The sequence below is a fragment of the Thamnophis elegans genome, chromosome 4 (assembly GCF_009769535.1).
Source record: "Thamnophis elegans isolate rThaEle1 chromosome 4, rThaEle1.pri, whole genome shotgun sequence".
NCBI lineage: Eukaryota > Metazoa > Chordata > Lepidosauria > Squamata > Colubridae > Thamnophis > Thamnophis elegans.
Genome location: NC_045544.1, coordinates 5,147,122 through 5,161,226, shown reverse-complemented (window position 1 = coordinate 5,161,226; position 14,105 = coordinate 5,147,122). Strand labels below are relative to the sequence as shown.

The 14,105-nt window shown below is 43.9% G+C and overlaps 1 protein-coding gene across 1 annotated transcript in view; it reads right to left on the bottom strand.

The window, feature by feature from the left end:
• Window positions 1-14,105, bottom strand: part of TINAG (tubulointerstitial nephritis antigen) — a 45,017-nt gene that overhangs the window by 20,508 nt on the left and 10,404 nt on the right. The window contains 4 exon segments of the mRNA XM_032215155.1: window positions 10,510-10,663; window positions 12,583-12,618; window positions 12,621-12,657; window positions 12,659-12,706. Of these exon segments, the coding sequence (XP_032071046.1) occupies window positions 10,510-10,663; window positions 12,583-12,618; window positions 12,621-12,657; window positions 12,659-12,706 (275 nt within the window).

The window sequence follows — 14,105 nt, the reverse complement described above, 5'->3', positions numbered from 1 at the left end:
AAAAAAGCATAATATGTCTATTGGAAGCTTATACATTTATATATATATATATATATATATATATGTATGTATGTATGTATGTATGTATGTATGTATGTATGTATGTATGTATGTATATGTGTATGTGTGTGTGTGTATATGTGTGTGTGTATGTGTGTGTATGTATATATGTGTGTGTGTGTGTGTGTTGCATTTTGTGCTGATAAATAAATAAATAAAGGGAGACTAGTATAGATCTATTTCAAGCTATTTAGCTCTCATCAGCTAGCCATACCCTTACTGGGATTCGAACCTGTGCAACCTGTGTAAGGGTATGGCTAGCTGATGAGAGCTAAATAGCTTGAAATAGATCTATACTAGTCTCCCTTTATTTATTTATTTATCAGCACAAATGCAACACAAATGTAACAAAGGCAACAGTAAAAAATAATGGCTTCTGTCGTGATGGTCCTCTTGTGATGAGCCGATAGACAGAGAATGGAAGCAGTCAGCTTCCTCCCATATTTGGGCATTCCAGGGATTGTGACACTACATGCATGCACGCGCGCGCGCACACACACACACACACACACACACACATATTTTGAGAGGCTGGAGATTTGCATTCTCCTTCCATGTCATTGGTTGCATACATGCCTGTGTTAGAATATGGATTCGATTCCTGTTCAAGCGAAGGCCTTTCAAATTAATTTATACCTTATAACTTGAAGGAAAACTATTTTTTAACTTACAGCGTAGCTGCCTGGAATTAAATATGAGCCCATCTTGATCAGCGCTGTGCAAAAGGAAGTTAAGCGCCTTCTTACTGCCAGAATCTAAGCCCTGTTGGAAACCAGGTGCTAAATCCTATTTGCATCTCTCAAAAAGTGAATCCTGGTGATTGAGGCCGCATTGTGTTTGTCCCTGGCTCTGCAATCACTTTTCTGGTACCTATGAAATATCCCATACTAGGTGAGATATATCAAAATGAAAAAAAAAATCTGATCTAAGAAATAAGTTAGTAAGAGGATATAATCAAGCTGGTATCTTTCAAAAAAGAAGGTAGTCTATACCTTATTATATTCATTTTTTCCCTACTCTTAACTTGAAAGCATTTATCGCATTACTTATTCTTTTTTTCTGAATCACTCAGAAGCCAGGAAAGCTTTTATATCCCACAGTTCAAAATGTATACCCTAGGAATCCTTTTTATCTTGAAGAAATAGACTCCTTGCAGCCACCATGTCAGATGGGATTGTTCTGCAAAGCAACAGCTCTGGAATTCTGTTCAAGAAAGTTATTTCCTAACAAGCTATTTTATTAGGTTTTGTTGGCTACTTTGCTTGAGCCAAGATAAGGCAGCTACATTGTGAGGTCTGACGCAGACCTTCCATACAGCTGACTGGATTCCTGAGATCTCATTTGGAAAGGGTTATAATAGAAGGCTACCTATGGGTATGATATTAAATGTTTTATGGAGGAAACCAATGTGTTCTATTTTTCTGTGTTTTCTTAACAATGGCAATAAAAAAAACCTCTTCTTAAACAGTGTATTGATTCTGTGATCTGTAATAATTCAGTGATAACATATGTTTCCTTCGAACATATGTGCTAGTCGTCCTGACTCTAGGGGGGCGGTGCTCATCTCCGTTTCAAAGCCGAAGAGCCAGCACTTTCTGAAGACGTCTCTGTGGTCATGTGGCCGGCATGACTAAATGCCGAAACGCTGTTACCTTCCCACCAAAGGTGGTTCCTATTTTTCGACTTGTATTTTTGCATGCTTTAAAACTGCTAGGTTGGCAGAAGCTGGGACAAGTAACGGGAGATCACTCTGTACGCCGCGCTAGGATTTGACCCGCCAAACTGCCGACCTATCTGACCGACAAGCTCAGCGCCTTAAGCCACTAAGCCACCCTGTTCTTTTATCAGTGATAAGAGTTCTACTAATATATGAGTCATGCTAGTGTATGGCTGAAGCAGTACAGGAAGTAATTGAATTAAATTCCCTGAGTTAATATTTTGTGGATCTTAATCTTAGTTAAATAGGATGCACAAAAATGTAGATCTTATACTTTTGAAGTCTGCACTCTCGTCTTAAGAGATGCCTTCTTCAATGCTTCAAGATGTTTTGTCATACAGTTCCTATCATGAGTGAAGGCAAATATACGTACCTGTGTCCCAGGATAATGTTGCAGGATCTAATCTGGGTCAGTCCCTGGACAAGAGGTTTAGTCTAGCAGTTCCTATCATCCTGACTTTTAGCTATGCTGATTGCAACTGAAGGAAGTAGACTGCGATGCCTAGAAAGTGTTGGTTGAGGAATCTGGGAGTTGGAGTTGAAGTTGAAGCTCAACATTTTAAAGTCACTGACGTTGACTTTAAACACTGATTTACATAATTCGAGCCAAGGTGGTGCAGTGGTTAAATGCAGCACTGCAGGCTACTTCAGCTGACTGCAGTTCTGCAGTTCAGCTGTTCAAATCTCACCGGCTCAAGGTTGACTCAGCCTTCCATCCTTCCGAGGTGGGTAAAATGAGGACCCGGATTGTTGGGGGCGATATGCTGACTCTGTAAACCGCTTAGAGAGGGCTGAAAGCCCTATGAAGCAGTATATAAGTCTAACTGCTATTGCTATTCAAGCACTATAAAGCAGTGGTCCCCAACCCCCGGTCCGCGGCCCGGTGCCGGGCCGTGGAGTACCTGGCACCGGGCCGCGCCAGCCATGATCGCTGCAGCTGGGCGCCGTGGCTCTTCTGCTGCGCCAGCCGCTCCTCTTCCAGCTGCTCGCCCAGCGCGCAAAGCTCCCGGCAGCGGCGCCACAGCTCCTCGAGGCGCCGGCGGCTCTCCTGGTTCTGCGCGCGCAGCTTGCGCAGGTCCTGTTGGCCCAGGCGGCCCCCTTCCAGCTCCTGCAGCGCCCGCAACTCGGCCTCGTATCGCTCCAGGCTCTGCGCGCAGCTCCAGCTCAGCACCAGCGCGTAGTCGGAGGCCAGCTCCGCTTCTCGGAGCGCCCGGCCCAGAGGACGCGCGGGGCAGACAGCAGCGCGGCCAGGCCGCTGCTTGCGCGCTTCCTGCAGCCCTTCGTGCTCGGCCAGGAGCTGCTCCAGCAGCGCCTCCAGAGCGGCGCAGTCGGCCCACAGCCCCTCCAGCTGCTGCTGCCGCCGGGCCCAGCTCGGGCTCCAGGCGGCGGAGACGCAGCTCTCCAAGTGCGCGCTCAGCCTCTCCAAGCTCTCCAACTCGTGGCGCAGCGCGTCCCGCTCCAGCTCGCCTTGAGGTGATCTCAAAAATAAGCTAGGTTGGATATGACTGGGATAAGATTTCCAGATGTTGACTTGGCTCAAGTCACCGGTTCCTTTTTCTTGCTGAATGAAAACTCCTGCATCATGGTTGTATGTAGGATGTATTTAGAAAAATTCAAGATGGGAACCATCTTGGTTTTTATGTGATGCAAATAAAGAATAAATAGGCTTTTAATTTCATAGTCATGGCTATTACCTTGACATTTTCGATGTCACCTCTGACACCCCTGTCCCAGATAATTTGGTGAATGGACAGAGAGGCTACCAGCTAGTAGTAGGCTGGCTTGAATGCACTTACTAAGAAAGGATTCACAGTGAATTCAATGAATAACATTTTGGGTGATCATCAATCTGATGGGAGCTATATATCTATTGCAGCATTTACCTGCAAATTTAAAGGAAGTCCAGAAAGCGATTGCAATCTACTTTGGCATATATTTACAAATACATATTGAATAATAATGCAACATCTAACATTTATGATATATAAATGAAATATATATGATATATAAACAATCAATGTGTCGTCGCGAACAACGCCCCCCCACCCCTGCGCGCGCTCAGCGGGCCACGGTAAAATTATCACAGGCTGACTGGTCCGCGGCGATAAAAAGGTTGGGGACCACTGCTATAAGGATTTAAGGCCTAAGGCAAAGGGCATGATAACATCTCAGACTATTTACACAGCAGAAGTTGGTCTAGACTAAGAGTTTGTTTTTATTTTAGAACCAGCGATGGTACAGCATTTGCATCTCCATTAAGGAACCTATTGATGATCTCAGGAACAAGGGCCTAAACTTTCTGGAAGAGAGAGTTTGGCCTTCAAACAGAGACTGGTGTTCATTATGCTGTTGATTAAATGTTTATGGAGATTCTGGGTCATCCAGGGTCATGGTGCTCTCAGTGATGTTTTTGTCAAAAAGGCGACTTTGTTTTTTCTTGAAGATGTTTCACTTTTTATTCAAGAAGCATCCTCAGAACTGAAGAAGCTTCTTGAATGAGAAGAGAAACATCTTCAAGAAAAAGCAAAGTCCAGTTGCCTTTGAAAAGCATCTTTGAGATGCTGTTGATAATACTGCTTCCATGCCACCCAATATCCAAAGTCACCATCTCACTCTAGCAAACAATAGAACTAGGCTTTTCATGATCCCAGGGACTTGTAGCCCCGTGGAGATGCATGGATATTTTATGACATTTGTCCTACACATGTCAAGCTTCATTCTTTGGCTTCAGAAATATTTGCAGCCTCTAAATGGCAGATTCTATATTATGCTGTCAATGTGCAAGCTGATATACGTACAGTATGAGAGGGTAGATTCTTTGAAGAAAGAAACAAAATCAGTAATTCCATTTTCATAATCCCAAATAATAATTAAGAGGTTCTGTCAAGTGGTGCTAACAAGATTCCTGTCTTCCTTCCATAAATTGAATATTGAAAATATTTAGAACTCAAGATGCAAAAGGATTAAGGCTTCCTATTGTTATGCAGCTATTATTCTGAAAAAGTTCTTTTAAAACCGCAGATGTGGGAAAGTTCTGATTCATATCTTTTGCTCTTCTTCCTTTCAGAATTAACCACCGACAATTATCTGTGAACAATTTTGAGGGGGAAGTTGAGAAAAGAGAAAATAAAATCCTTTCAGAAAATCTTCAGTATCTTCGTTCCACTTTGGTGAATAATATGGTGGCTTCTGATTTCCTTAAACTTCAAATACCTTTTGAAATAAACTAACTATAACTATTGAGAAAGGCATTCATAAGCCTTGTCATTTTGTTTATTTGTTCTGGTTAAAGTGGCACAGTGTCATGGAAACACGGAGAATTCCCCCCAACCCACCGCAGGCTGTAGCTGGAAACTGATCATTCTGAATAATGTTAAATGTTTGTTCCATACAACTACAAATCTGTAAGATTTAAATTTATATATATATATTTGATAAATTATCAAATGCTGCAGGTAAATTATAAGTTAGGAATTATATAAACCAGTGGTCCCCAACCTTTTTATCGCCGCGGACCAGTCAGCCTGTGATAATTTTACCGTGGCCCCGCTGAGCGCCAGCGCAGGGGTGGGGGGGCGTTGTTCGCGACGACAATTGATTGTTTATATATCATATATATTTCATTTATATCATAAAATGTTAGGATGTTGCATTATTTTCAATATGTATTTGTAAATATATGCCAAATAGATTGCAATCGCTTTCTGGACTTCCTTTAAATTTGCAGGTAAATGCTGCAATAGATATATAGCTCCCATCAGATTGATGATCACCCAAAAATGTTATTCATTGAATTCACTGTGAATCCTTTCTTAGTAAGTGCATTCAAGCCAGCCTACTACTAGCTGGTAGCCTCTCTGTCCATTCACCCAAATTATCTGGGACAGGGGTGTCAGAGTGACATCGAAAATGTCAAGGTAATAGCCATGACTATGAATTAAAGCCTATTTATTCTTTTATTTGCATCACATAAAAACCAAGATGGTTCCCATCTTGAATTTTTCTAAATACATCCTACATACAACCATGATGCAGGAGTTTTCATTCAGCAAGAAAAAGGAACCGGTGACTTGAGCCAAGTCAACATCTGGAAATCTTATTCCCAGTCATATCCAACCTAGCTTATTTTTTGAGATCACCTCAAGGCGAGCTGGAGCGGGACGCGCTGCGCCACGAGTTGGAGAGCTTGGAGAGGCTGAGCGCGGCAACTTGGAGAGCTGCGTCTCCGCCGCCTGGAGCCCGAGCTGGCCCGGCGCAGCAGCAGCTGGAGGGGCTGTGGGCCGACTGCGCCGCTCTGGAGGCGCTGCTGGAGCAGCTCCTGGCCGACGCACGAAGGGCTGCAGGAGCGCGCAAGCAGCGGCCGGCCGCGCTGCTGTCGGCCCCGCGCGTCCTCTGGGGCCGGGCGCTCCGAGAAGCGGCAGCTGGCCTCCGACTACTGCGCTGGTGCTGAGCTGGAGCTGCGCGCAGAGCCTGGAGCGATACGAGGCCGAGTTGCGGGCGCTGCAGGAGCTGGAAGGGGGCCGCCTGGGCCAACAGGACCTCGCAAGCTGCGCGCGCAGAACCAGGAGAGCCGCCGGCGCCTCGAGGAGCTGTGGCGCCGCTGCCGGGAGCTTTGCGCGCTGGGCGAGCAGCTGGAAGAGGAGCGGCTGGCGCAGCAGAAGAGCCACGGCGCCCAGCTGCAGCGATCATGGCTGCGCGGCCCGTGCCAGGTACTCCACGGCCCGGCACCGGGCGCGGACCGGGGTTTGGGGACCACTGATATAACAATAGCAGTTAAGCTTATCAAAAAACTAAGTGAAAGCAACAGCAAAGTAATTCCACTCAAATAAGCCAATGGCTTGAGAGGAGCGTGTGGAGAGGAGGTTATGGGTCAGAAAAGCCAAGATGGCAGCAGTGGTTGCATGACTGAGCCCCAGTGAGGGATTCAAAAATTCTTACTATCGGTTCTATGGGCATTGCTTGGTGTTCTGACCCCCCTCGTCCCACACCAACACACTCCGAGCCAAAGAATAAATTACGGCATTTAATTAACAGACAGACAGGTCCTTGGCAGCAACCGGCACAGACAAGCTTGGGCAGCAATACAGCACAGTTAAGCCCTGGCAGCAATCCAGCCTGCCAAGCTCACCATAATGTTCTCCAACATTAATTCCTGCTTTGACTTCTGCAAGAGGGGTATGTGCACAAGCAGTCCTTTTTATAGTCTGGAGAGGAGCCTAATGACCACCAGCTGAGTGCAATTACCTCCTGTAACTGCACAACTGTTCCTTACGCCTATTACCTCTTCGGTGCTGAGCATCCAGAAACAACTCACTGCTGGTGTCCAGATCACACTCCCTTGTCTCCTCCCCACTGGTCCAAGGCTCAGATGCCTCCTGGTGGCCAACCAGCCTCTCTGCGCCCTGCTCAGAGTCGGAACCCTGTCCAGGGTCCTCCACATCCTCCAGAGCCAACTCATAGGGCCCCTCACTGTAGGAGTCTGGTGGCAGCTCCAACAGCTCCTGCTGGGCCACAACAGGAAGGATACTTCAAAATCTCTATTACCTCTCCACTCTAGGGGAAGGTTACTGCAAATCCCCATTTCCTCCCAATCAGTTGGGACTCGGGAGGTCAGAGAATAAATGGGATGGGGCCAGTCACAGGTGGTATTACTGGTTCTCCGAACTACTCAAAATTTCCGCTACCGGTTCTCCACAACTGGTCAGAACTGCTGTATACTACCTCTGCTGAGCCTCATCCCTTTTGTATGTGTGGCAATCACCTGCATGTACAAAGAGGTGGAGCTTCTGCCCTGTACTCACATCCACTACCTTAACATTTTTGACCTGGTCTTGCTGGCCTTGTCAAATTTGCCCTACTCTCGATCCGTGAAATGATTGATAATTTGTGCAAAGCCTTCCCTTCCTCCCCTGAATAGTGAGACTGATCTGAAAGTGGATTTAAACATGAGAGGTAACAAGAATGATATGGAAAAGATGCCCCACTATAAATATAAATGAAACTGCCTTATGTTTTAATAATGAAAGAGATATAATAACAAATAACAAATCAAAACTGACCTAGAAACTTTCCTACCTTGAATTTGCCAATAGACTTGTTATACTTTTAAAGAACTATGTGAGAAGATACAGAGAAAAAACGAAAAGAAATCGAGTTTTACTATTTGAAGGGATTAAAGTTCAAATTTGCTAAAAGTAAAAAGAAGGAATATATAGTTGGTTATTTGATCAAAGTTAACATAGACACCTTGTTATCTTGGGTAATCCTTAATGGACTTTTGCTGACCAGAACTGAATGACAAGGTTTTAAGGATTTGTTTATAGGTAAGATATGAGACATGGAAGGAAGATATTTTTGTTCTATTTAAGAAAGGTGATAACTTACTAAAATAGTTTACACTTATTGTGATGAAGGGGGAAGTCATATCTTTACATATTTTATTTTTTCTTTACTATATTTTTTAAAACTTACTTTTCTACTCTTCCACCTTTCTGCATTTCTACTTTTCCTATTATTATTTTAGTTTATATTCCTTTGCAACTTTTAGCTATTATATTTAATAAAATTAGCATAAAAATAAATATTGCCTGTACTTTTTATGCCTGGGAGAGAATGAGTTATATGTTCTTAAGAACCTTGTCAAACCGATTTTGAAAATAAGTATCTCATCGGCATAAACTCTATTTTATGTCCATCACTGTGAATAGTTGCATAATTGCATATTATTCTGTTTTATTCACAGCTGCAATAGAGTATTTAGCCTACAAGGAACAGACAGAATTCAGATCTGTTTTTGAATGACAGCTGTAATTTTCTTCACCTATAATCTGTCATATCATCCCATCATGTATAATTACAAGCACTGATGAGGTTTTGTCCCTGTTGGAGGACTACTGTCTATTTAGATCAAAATACGTGCTGCAAGAAATCCTTTTTATCACATTTTAGTTATGTTACTGTTTGGATTTTTCTTTCTCATATTATTGTATGTACTTTCACATGGACAATACAAAGGATTCAGGATATTTAACATTTATAAAGAGTAGTGAAATGAGTTACAGTTGGAGAAAAAGCTAATATGTAATTATTTTACAGGATGGATATAAGCTTACAGGCTTATATATACTCACATTTTGTAATATTTAAGTATATCTTGCCAGCAGTTTAGACATGTTATTGTTGGGGACAGCACATTTACACTGTTATACAAGCTGTATTCTCACTACTTTATAGAGCCCGAGGTGGCGCAGTGGTTAGGGTGCAGTACTGCAGGCCACTTCAGCTGACTGTTATCTGCAGTTCAGCGGTTCTAATCTCACCGGCTCAAGGTTGACTCAGCCTTCCATCCTTCCGAGGTGGGTGAAATGAGGACCCAGACTGTGGGGGCGATATGCTGACTCTGTAAACCGCTTAGAGAGGGCTGAAAGCCCTATGAAGCGGTATATAAGTCTAACTGCTATTGCTATTACTTTACATTGTAGCCAAATGTCATTTCTTCAATATTGTCACATGAAAAGATATACATAGATATTTACAAAATGCGAGGGGGTGTACTCACTTCTGTGATACACTCTATAGGTGTTTGGTAGGTTGATCTATGCGTTCCAAATACCTCAAATCACTGTAGGAAATTTCATATCCACATTTTGTTGACTACACACGGCATATCAAGCCAGAAAGCGTGGTTTACAAATCACAGAGGCTCACTGTGATTTGCAGACAAACACTATAGGAGGCAGCTATGGTTCTCTGTGCCAGTTTAAAAAAGCAACCTTTTGCATAGCTAGATATATATTGTACTCTTTGAACTGCTAGGGAAGGGCCAGCTTAGCTCTCTTCCTGCCTATCAAGACATTCGAAGTTCCACTGTCTCTTTGGGAAGCAGCTCCTCCTTCCTGGGATCTAGATTGTTTTCCATCATCTGATGGTGAACAGGAATCAGCTGGAGTCTTAAAGCCTTTAACGACTTGCCCTCAGCCTGTCAACATGGGTTAATAATTTTGTATTGTTGGAAGTTATTATCCAGCCCTCTCCCAGAAAAAGGAAATATCCTAGGAAATATCGAAAAGGCAGAATATTTCTCTGGATGTGAAAAGAAGCATGTTTTAAAAGACAAATAGTTGCCTATAAACTTTCTGCCCATCCCCAGCTAATGGGCCATTGAGATGGCCAGGCTAGCCCACTTTACATAATAAAGACTTCACCAGCAGCTACAGAAAGGCATGATAATATACTCAACTGACCACAAGCCATCTGAGAAATCATCACAGCCTAGAGAGTTGCCCCTGCATGGCACCATGGGAGTCTGACAACCAGTCAGAATGCATTTCTTACACAGGAACAGGAAACAGAGAGGTGGGACTGAACAGGGTATAAAAAGCCTAGCAAGCCCCTCCCTCGGCCCTTCTCTTCTTCTCCACCAACATTGAAGCATGTGATCACCTTTTCTGTTCAGGGCTCAAGCCATGTGGCCCTGTCCACCAATAAACCATCTTTCCAAGCAGCCTCCGTGTCTCCAGTGTCTTTTCCCCCACTTGGAGCTGAACCCAGAAGACATTTCTTTCAACAGTGTGAGAGAAACAACACCAGTTACACTGTCTGTTTTCCCATGAAAATGAACCCTTGAGAAATAGCTGGTATCCATCCTGAAATGTCTCATCTCTCGAAAGGGGATGTGTGTGTATCATAATATTGATCCTTTCTTACTTCTAGGAATAACATAACAATCTTACTTACCCATATTTTTGATATAGGACCAAGCGTTGCTTAGGCTCCCTCCCTCGCAGCCATGCTGATTCTTGATGGCACAAGAGACCAGATTCTGAGGGGAAAGGTTGTCCGTGAAACGGCCTTGGGAATGGATTGCTATTCTATCTGCAGCCACACCTGTCCAATGGAAAAGCATCAATTATAAAGTTCCCTGTGTGAGAGGTAGTAATAAATCTTTGAAATGGAAGACGTGGAACCAGCTAGCATTCCTTAATTTTCGTAGATTACTGTGAAAATACAAGAGCTTTTCAAAGGTTAAAGGTTTATTGCATTTATATGCTGCCCTATTCCCGGAGGGACTCAGGGCGGCTAACAAACCCAGGGGAGGGGGGTAATACAACAAGGTAACACAACAAACAAGATACAGAGAGAAATTAAAAACATCAACAGTCACACAATTCGAGTGGGGAAGGGAACTCGTCAACCCCAGGGCTGCCAGAACAGCCAGGTTTTTTTTTTAATTTTTATTGTTTTTTATTAGTAAGAGAAAAATACAACAGCCAATAGATTGCAAAAGGCAATACAACATCCACCACTGTTTTGCTTTACATTTGACTACGTTTCGAGACATTTCCATAATAACAAATTCGTTATAGACATCAAAAGTTAGGCATCTTCTTCCCTCCCTCCCTCTTTCCTTCCCTCGTTTCTTCTCTCCCACTCCCCTTCCTTCCCTCCCTCCTTCTCTCCTTCCTTCCCTCCTTTCTTTTCTCCTTTTCTCCTTCCCTTCCTTCCCCCTCCCTTTCCTCTCTCCTTCCCCCCTTCCTTCTCTCATACATTCCCTCCTTCCTTCCCTCCTTCCCTCCTTCCTTCCTTTTTTTCTCTTAGATTCCCTCCTTTCTTCCCTCCTTCCTTCCTTTCTTCTCTCCTTCTCTCCTTCCTTCCCTCCCTCCTTCCCTCCTTGCTTCCCTCCCTGCTTCCCTCCTTCCTTCCTACCCCGCTTTCTTCTCTTTCTTCTCTCCTTCCTTCTTTCCACGTCTCCTTTCCCTTCTCTCCTTACTCTTCCTCCCCTTTAACCTTCCCCCCTTCTTCCGATTCCTCCCCTCTTTCCTACTCTTACATTCCCTCCCATTCTTCCTCTGCCTTTCCCTTTCTCCTAGAACAGCCAGGTTTTAACGGCTTTACGGAAAGCCTGGAGGGAGGTGAGGGTCCGAATCTCCGTGGGGAGTTCGTTCCAGAGGGCCGGAGCAGCCACAGAGAAGGCCCTCCCCCGGGTAGTCGCCAATACAAGAATGCCATTATAGAATGACAGAGTTAGAAGGGACCTTGGGGGTCTTCTGGTCCAACTCCCCTGCTCAAGCAGAAGACTTTTGGCCAATGGATAGTCAAGAATGAAACCCATGTTGCCCCAATATAGTTCTCCTACAAGAAATGCCATACATTTACTATATCTAACCAAATTCCCCCTTGTTAAAACTGGGTTACTTCACTATGGATGAGTTAAGAAGTTAGTTCCATTCAATTTTTATAAGATCTTATCCATAGTCGCAATATTCTTTATGAAGAACATCTACTTCTTGTATCTGATTGCATACTTTTATTTTTTGATCGCACATAAATAGCAATAGCAGTTAGACTTATATACCGCTTCATAGGCCTTTCAGCCCTCTCTAAGCGGTTTACACAGTCAGCATATCGCCCCCAAACAACAATCCGGGTCCTCATTTTACCCACCTCGGAAGGATGGAAGGCTGAGTCAACCTGAGCCGGTGAGATTAGAACAGCCGAACGGCAGAACTGCAGTCAGCTGAAGTAGCCTGCAGTGCTGCATTTAACCACTGCGCCACCTCGGCTCTTAAAGAATCTACTGAGATCGAGGCTAGCATTTTAGATTTTTGTTTCTCTGAAGGGTGATGGGGGAGAAGTACTCTCGACATTCTTATTCAAAAGAAAGAACAAAGAAGAAGAAACAGAAAATAAACCGGAGTTGCTGTCTTTTCAATGCACCGAGAGAGAGGTCAGGATAAGTTTAAGGCAGGTGTTGTTCAATCATAGTTCTAGGCACCAACATCAATGTAGCCAAAAGAGCACATTACTTGCAGTGGAAAACGCCCAAGATGCTGCACAGTTCTTTGGTCCAAAGGATCATGAATCCAGCCTGGCCATTCGTAGGAAAGCCACAAAGTATTCAGGGAAGTCTGCAACATCTGCTGTGTTTTCCTAAAGAAGTGAAACATTTGACTGCAGAACACTATAGGACTCAAGGCTGCCCCATTGCTATCCATGGGCTACAATGAAGTGCAGATATAATGGCACTCTAAAAATAAGAAATAGAGGAAAGTCTGCATTTCGTTACAAATATTTACCCGAGTAAAAATAATCAATTGTGGGGGGAAAACAATCATAGATTGTGGTCTTGATTATCAACTGCCTATAAAAGATACATTCGTTGGGCGTTGCACACAAAAAAGATCTCTTCTCTATAGCATGAGTGCCCAACATCTGGCTTGCCTGGCTTTTATTGAGTGAAATTGCCTCGTGACCCTCAAAACCGCGCCCGACTAAGCCGCGCCCGATTAAAACCGCGTCGCTGATGTCATCAACAGGGCAAAAACAGCCAGGGTGGAGAAAGAAGGGTGCTTTAAAATAGCGCTTTGAAAGCAAGCCGATTCAACTTAAGGTAAGGGTTAGGTTTAGGGTTAGCTTTAGGGTTAGGTTTAGGGTTAGGTTAAGGGTTAGGTTTAGGGTTAGGTTAAGGGTTAGGTTAAGGGTTAGGGTTAAGTTTAGGGTTAGGTTAAGGGTTAGGATTAGGTTTAGGGTTAGGTTAAGGGTTAGGTTTAGGGTTAGGTTTAGGATTAGGTTAAGGGTTAGATTTAGGGTTAGGTTTAGGATTAGGTTTAGGGGGGTTAGGTTTAGGTTTAGGGGTTAATTTTAGGTTTAGGGTTTACAGCGTGCTTCTGTCTCCGTGCTGTTGTCGCCCTGTTGATGACATCTGCGACGTGGTTTAGTTGGGCGCAGTTTAGTCAAGCACAGTTTTGTGGTGGAACCACATTGCCTTGCGTCACATAGAAATATATATGTTATACTTAATGTACATAAATACATAACAATGGTAGAAGTTTGTGGGGCTACATTACTAGCTATCCAGGGCAGTGGTGGGATTGAAATAATTTACCAACCAGTTGTCTGCCCTAATGAGCAGCTGGGTAGGAAGGGCTCAGTGGTCATGTGATCGTGTGGGCGTGGCCAAGTCAATGTCACTCAGGTTGATGGGCACTTCGCCTTAGTTGTTACAATGGTAATAAGGGTTAACCGGAGAGGCAGTTTCTGTAAGCAGGGCAATAGAGATTAGGCTAGAAACAACACCAGAATGTTTCCTTCCTGCCTTCCTTACAGGATAGCCCTGTAAAGTGGGAAGATTTCTTCCAACAACTGGTTCTCTCCGAACTGCTTAGAAAGTTACCAGCCGGTTCTTCCAAATAGGTGCGAACTGGCTGAATCCCACCACTGGTGAAGGGCCACCTGCTGCTGTGGGCAGTAATGGGAATCCTTCCGATTTAACAATCAGTTCGGTGATCGTGCGATTTGCGGGCGTGCATGCGCAGTTTGAAGAAATCTT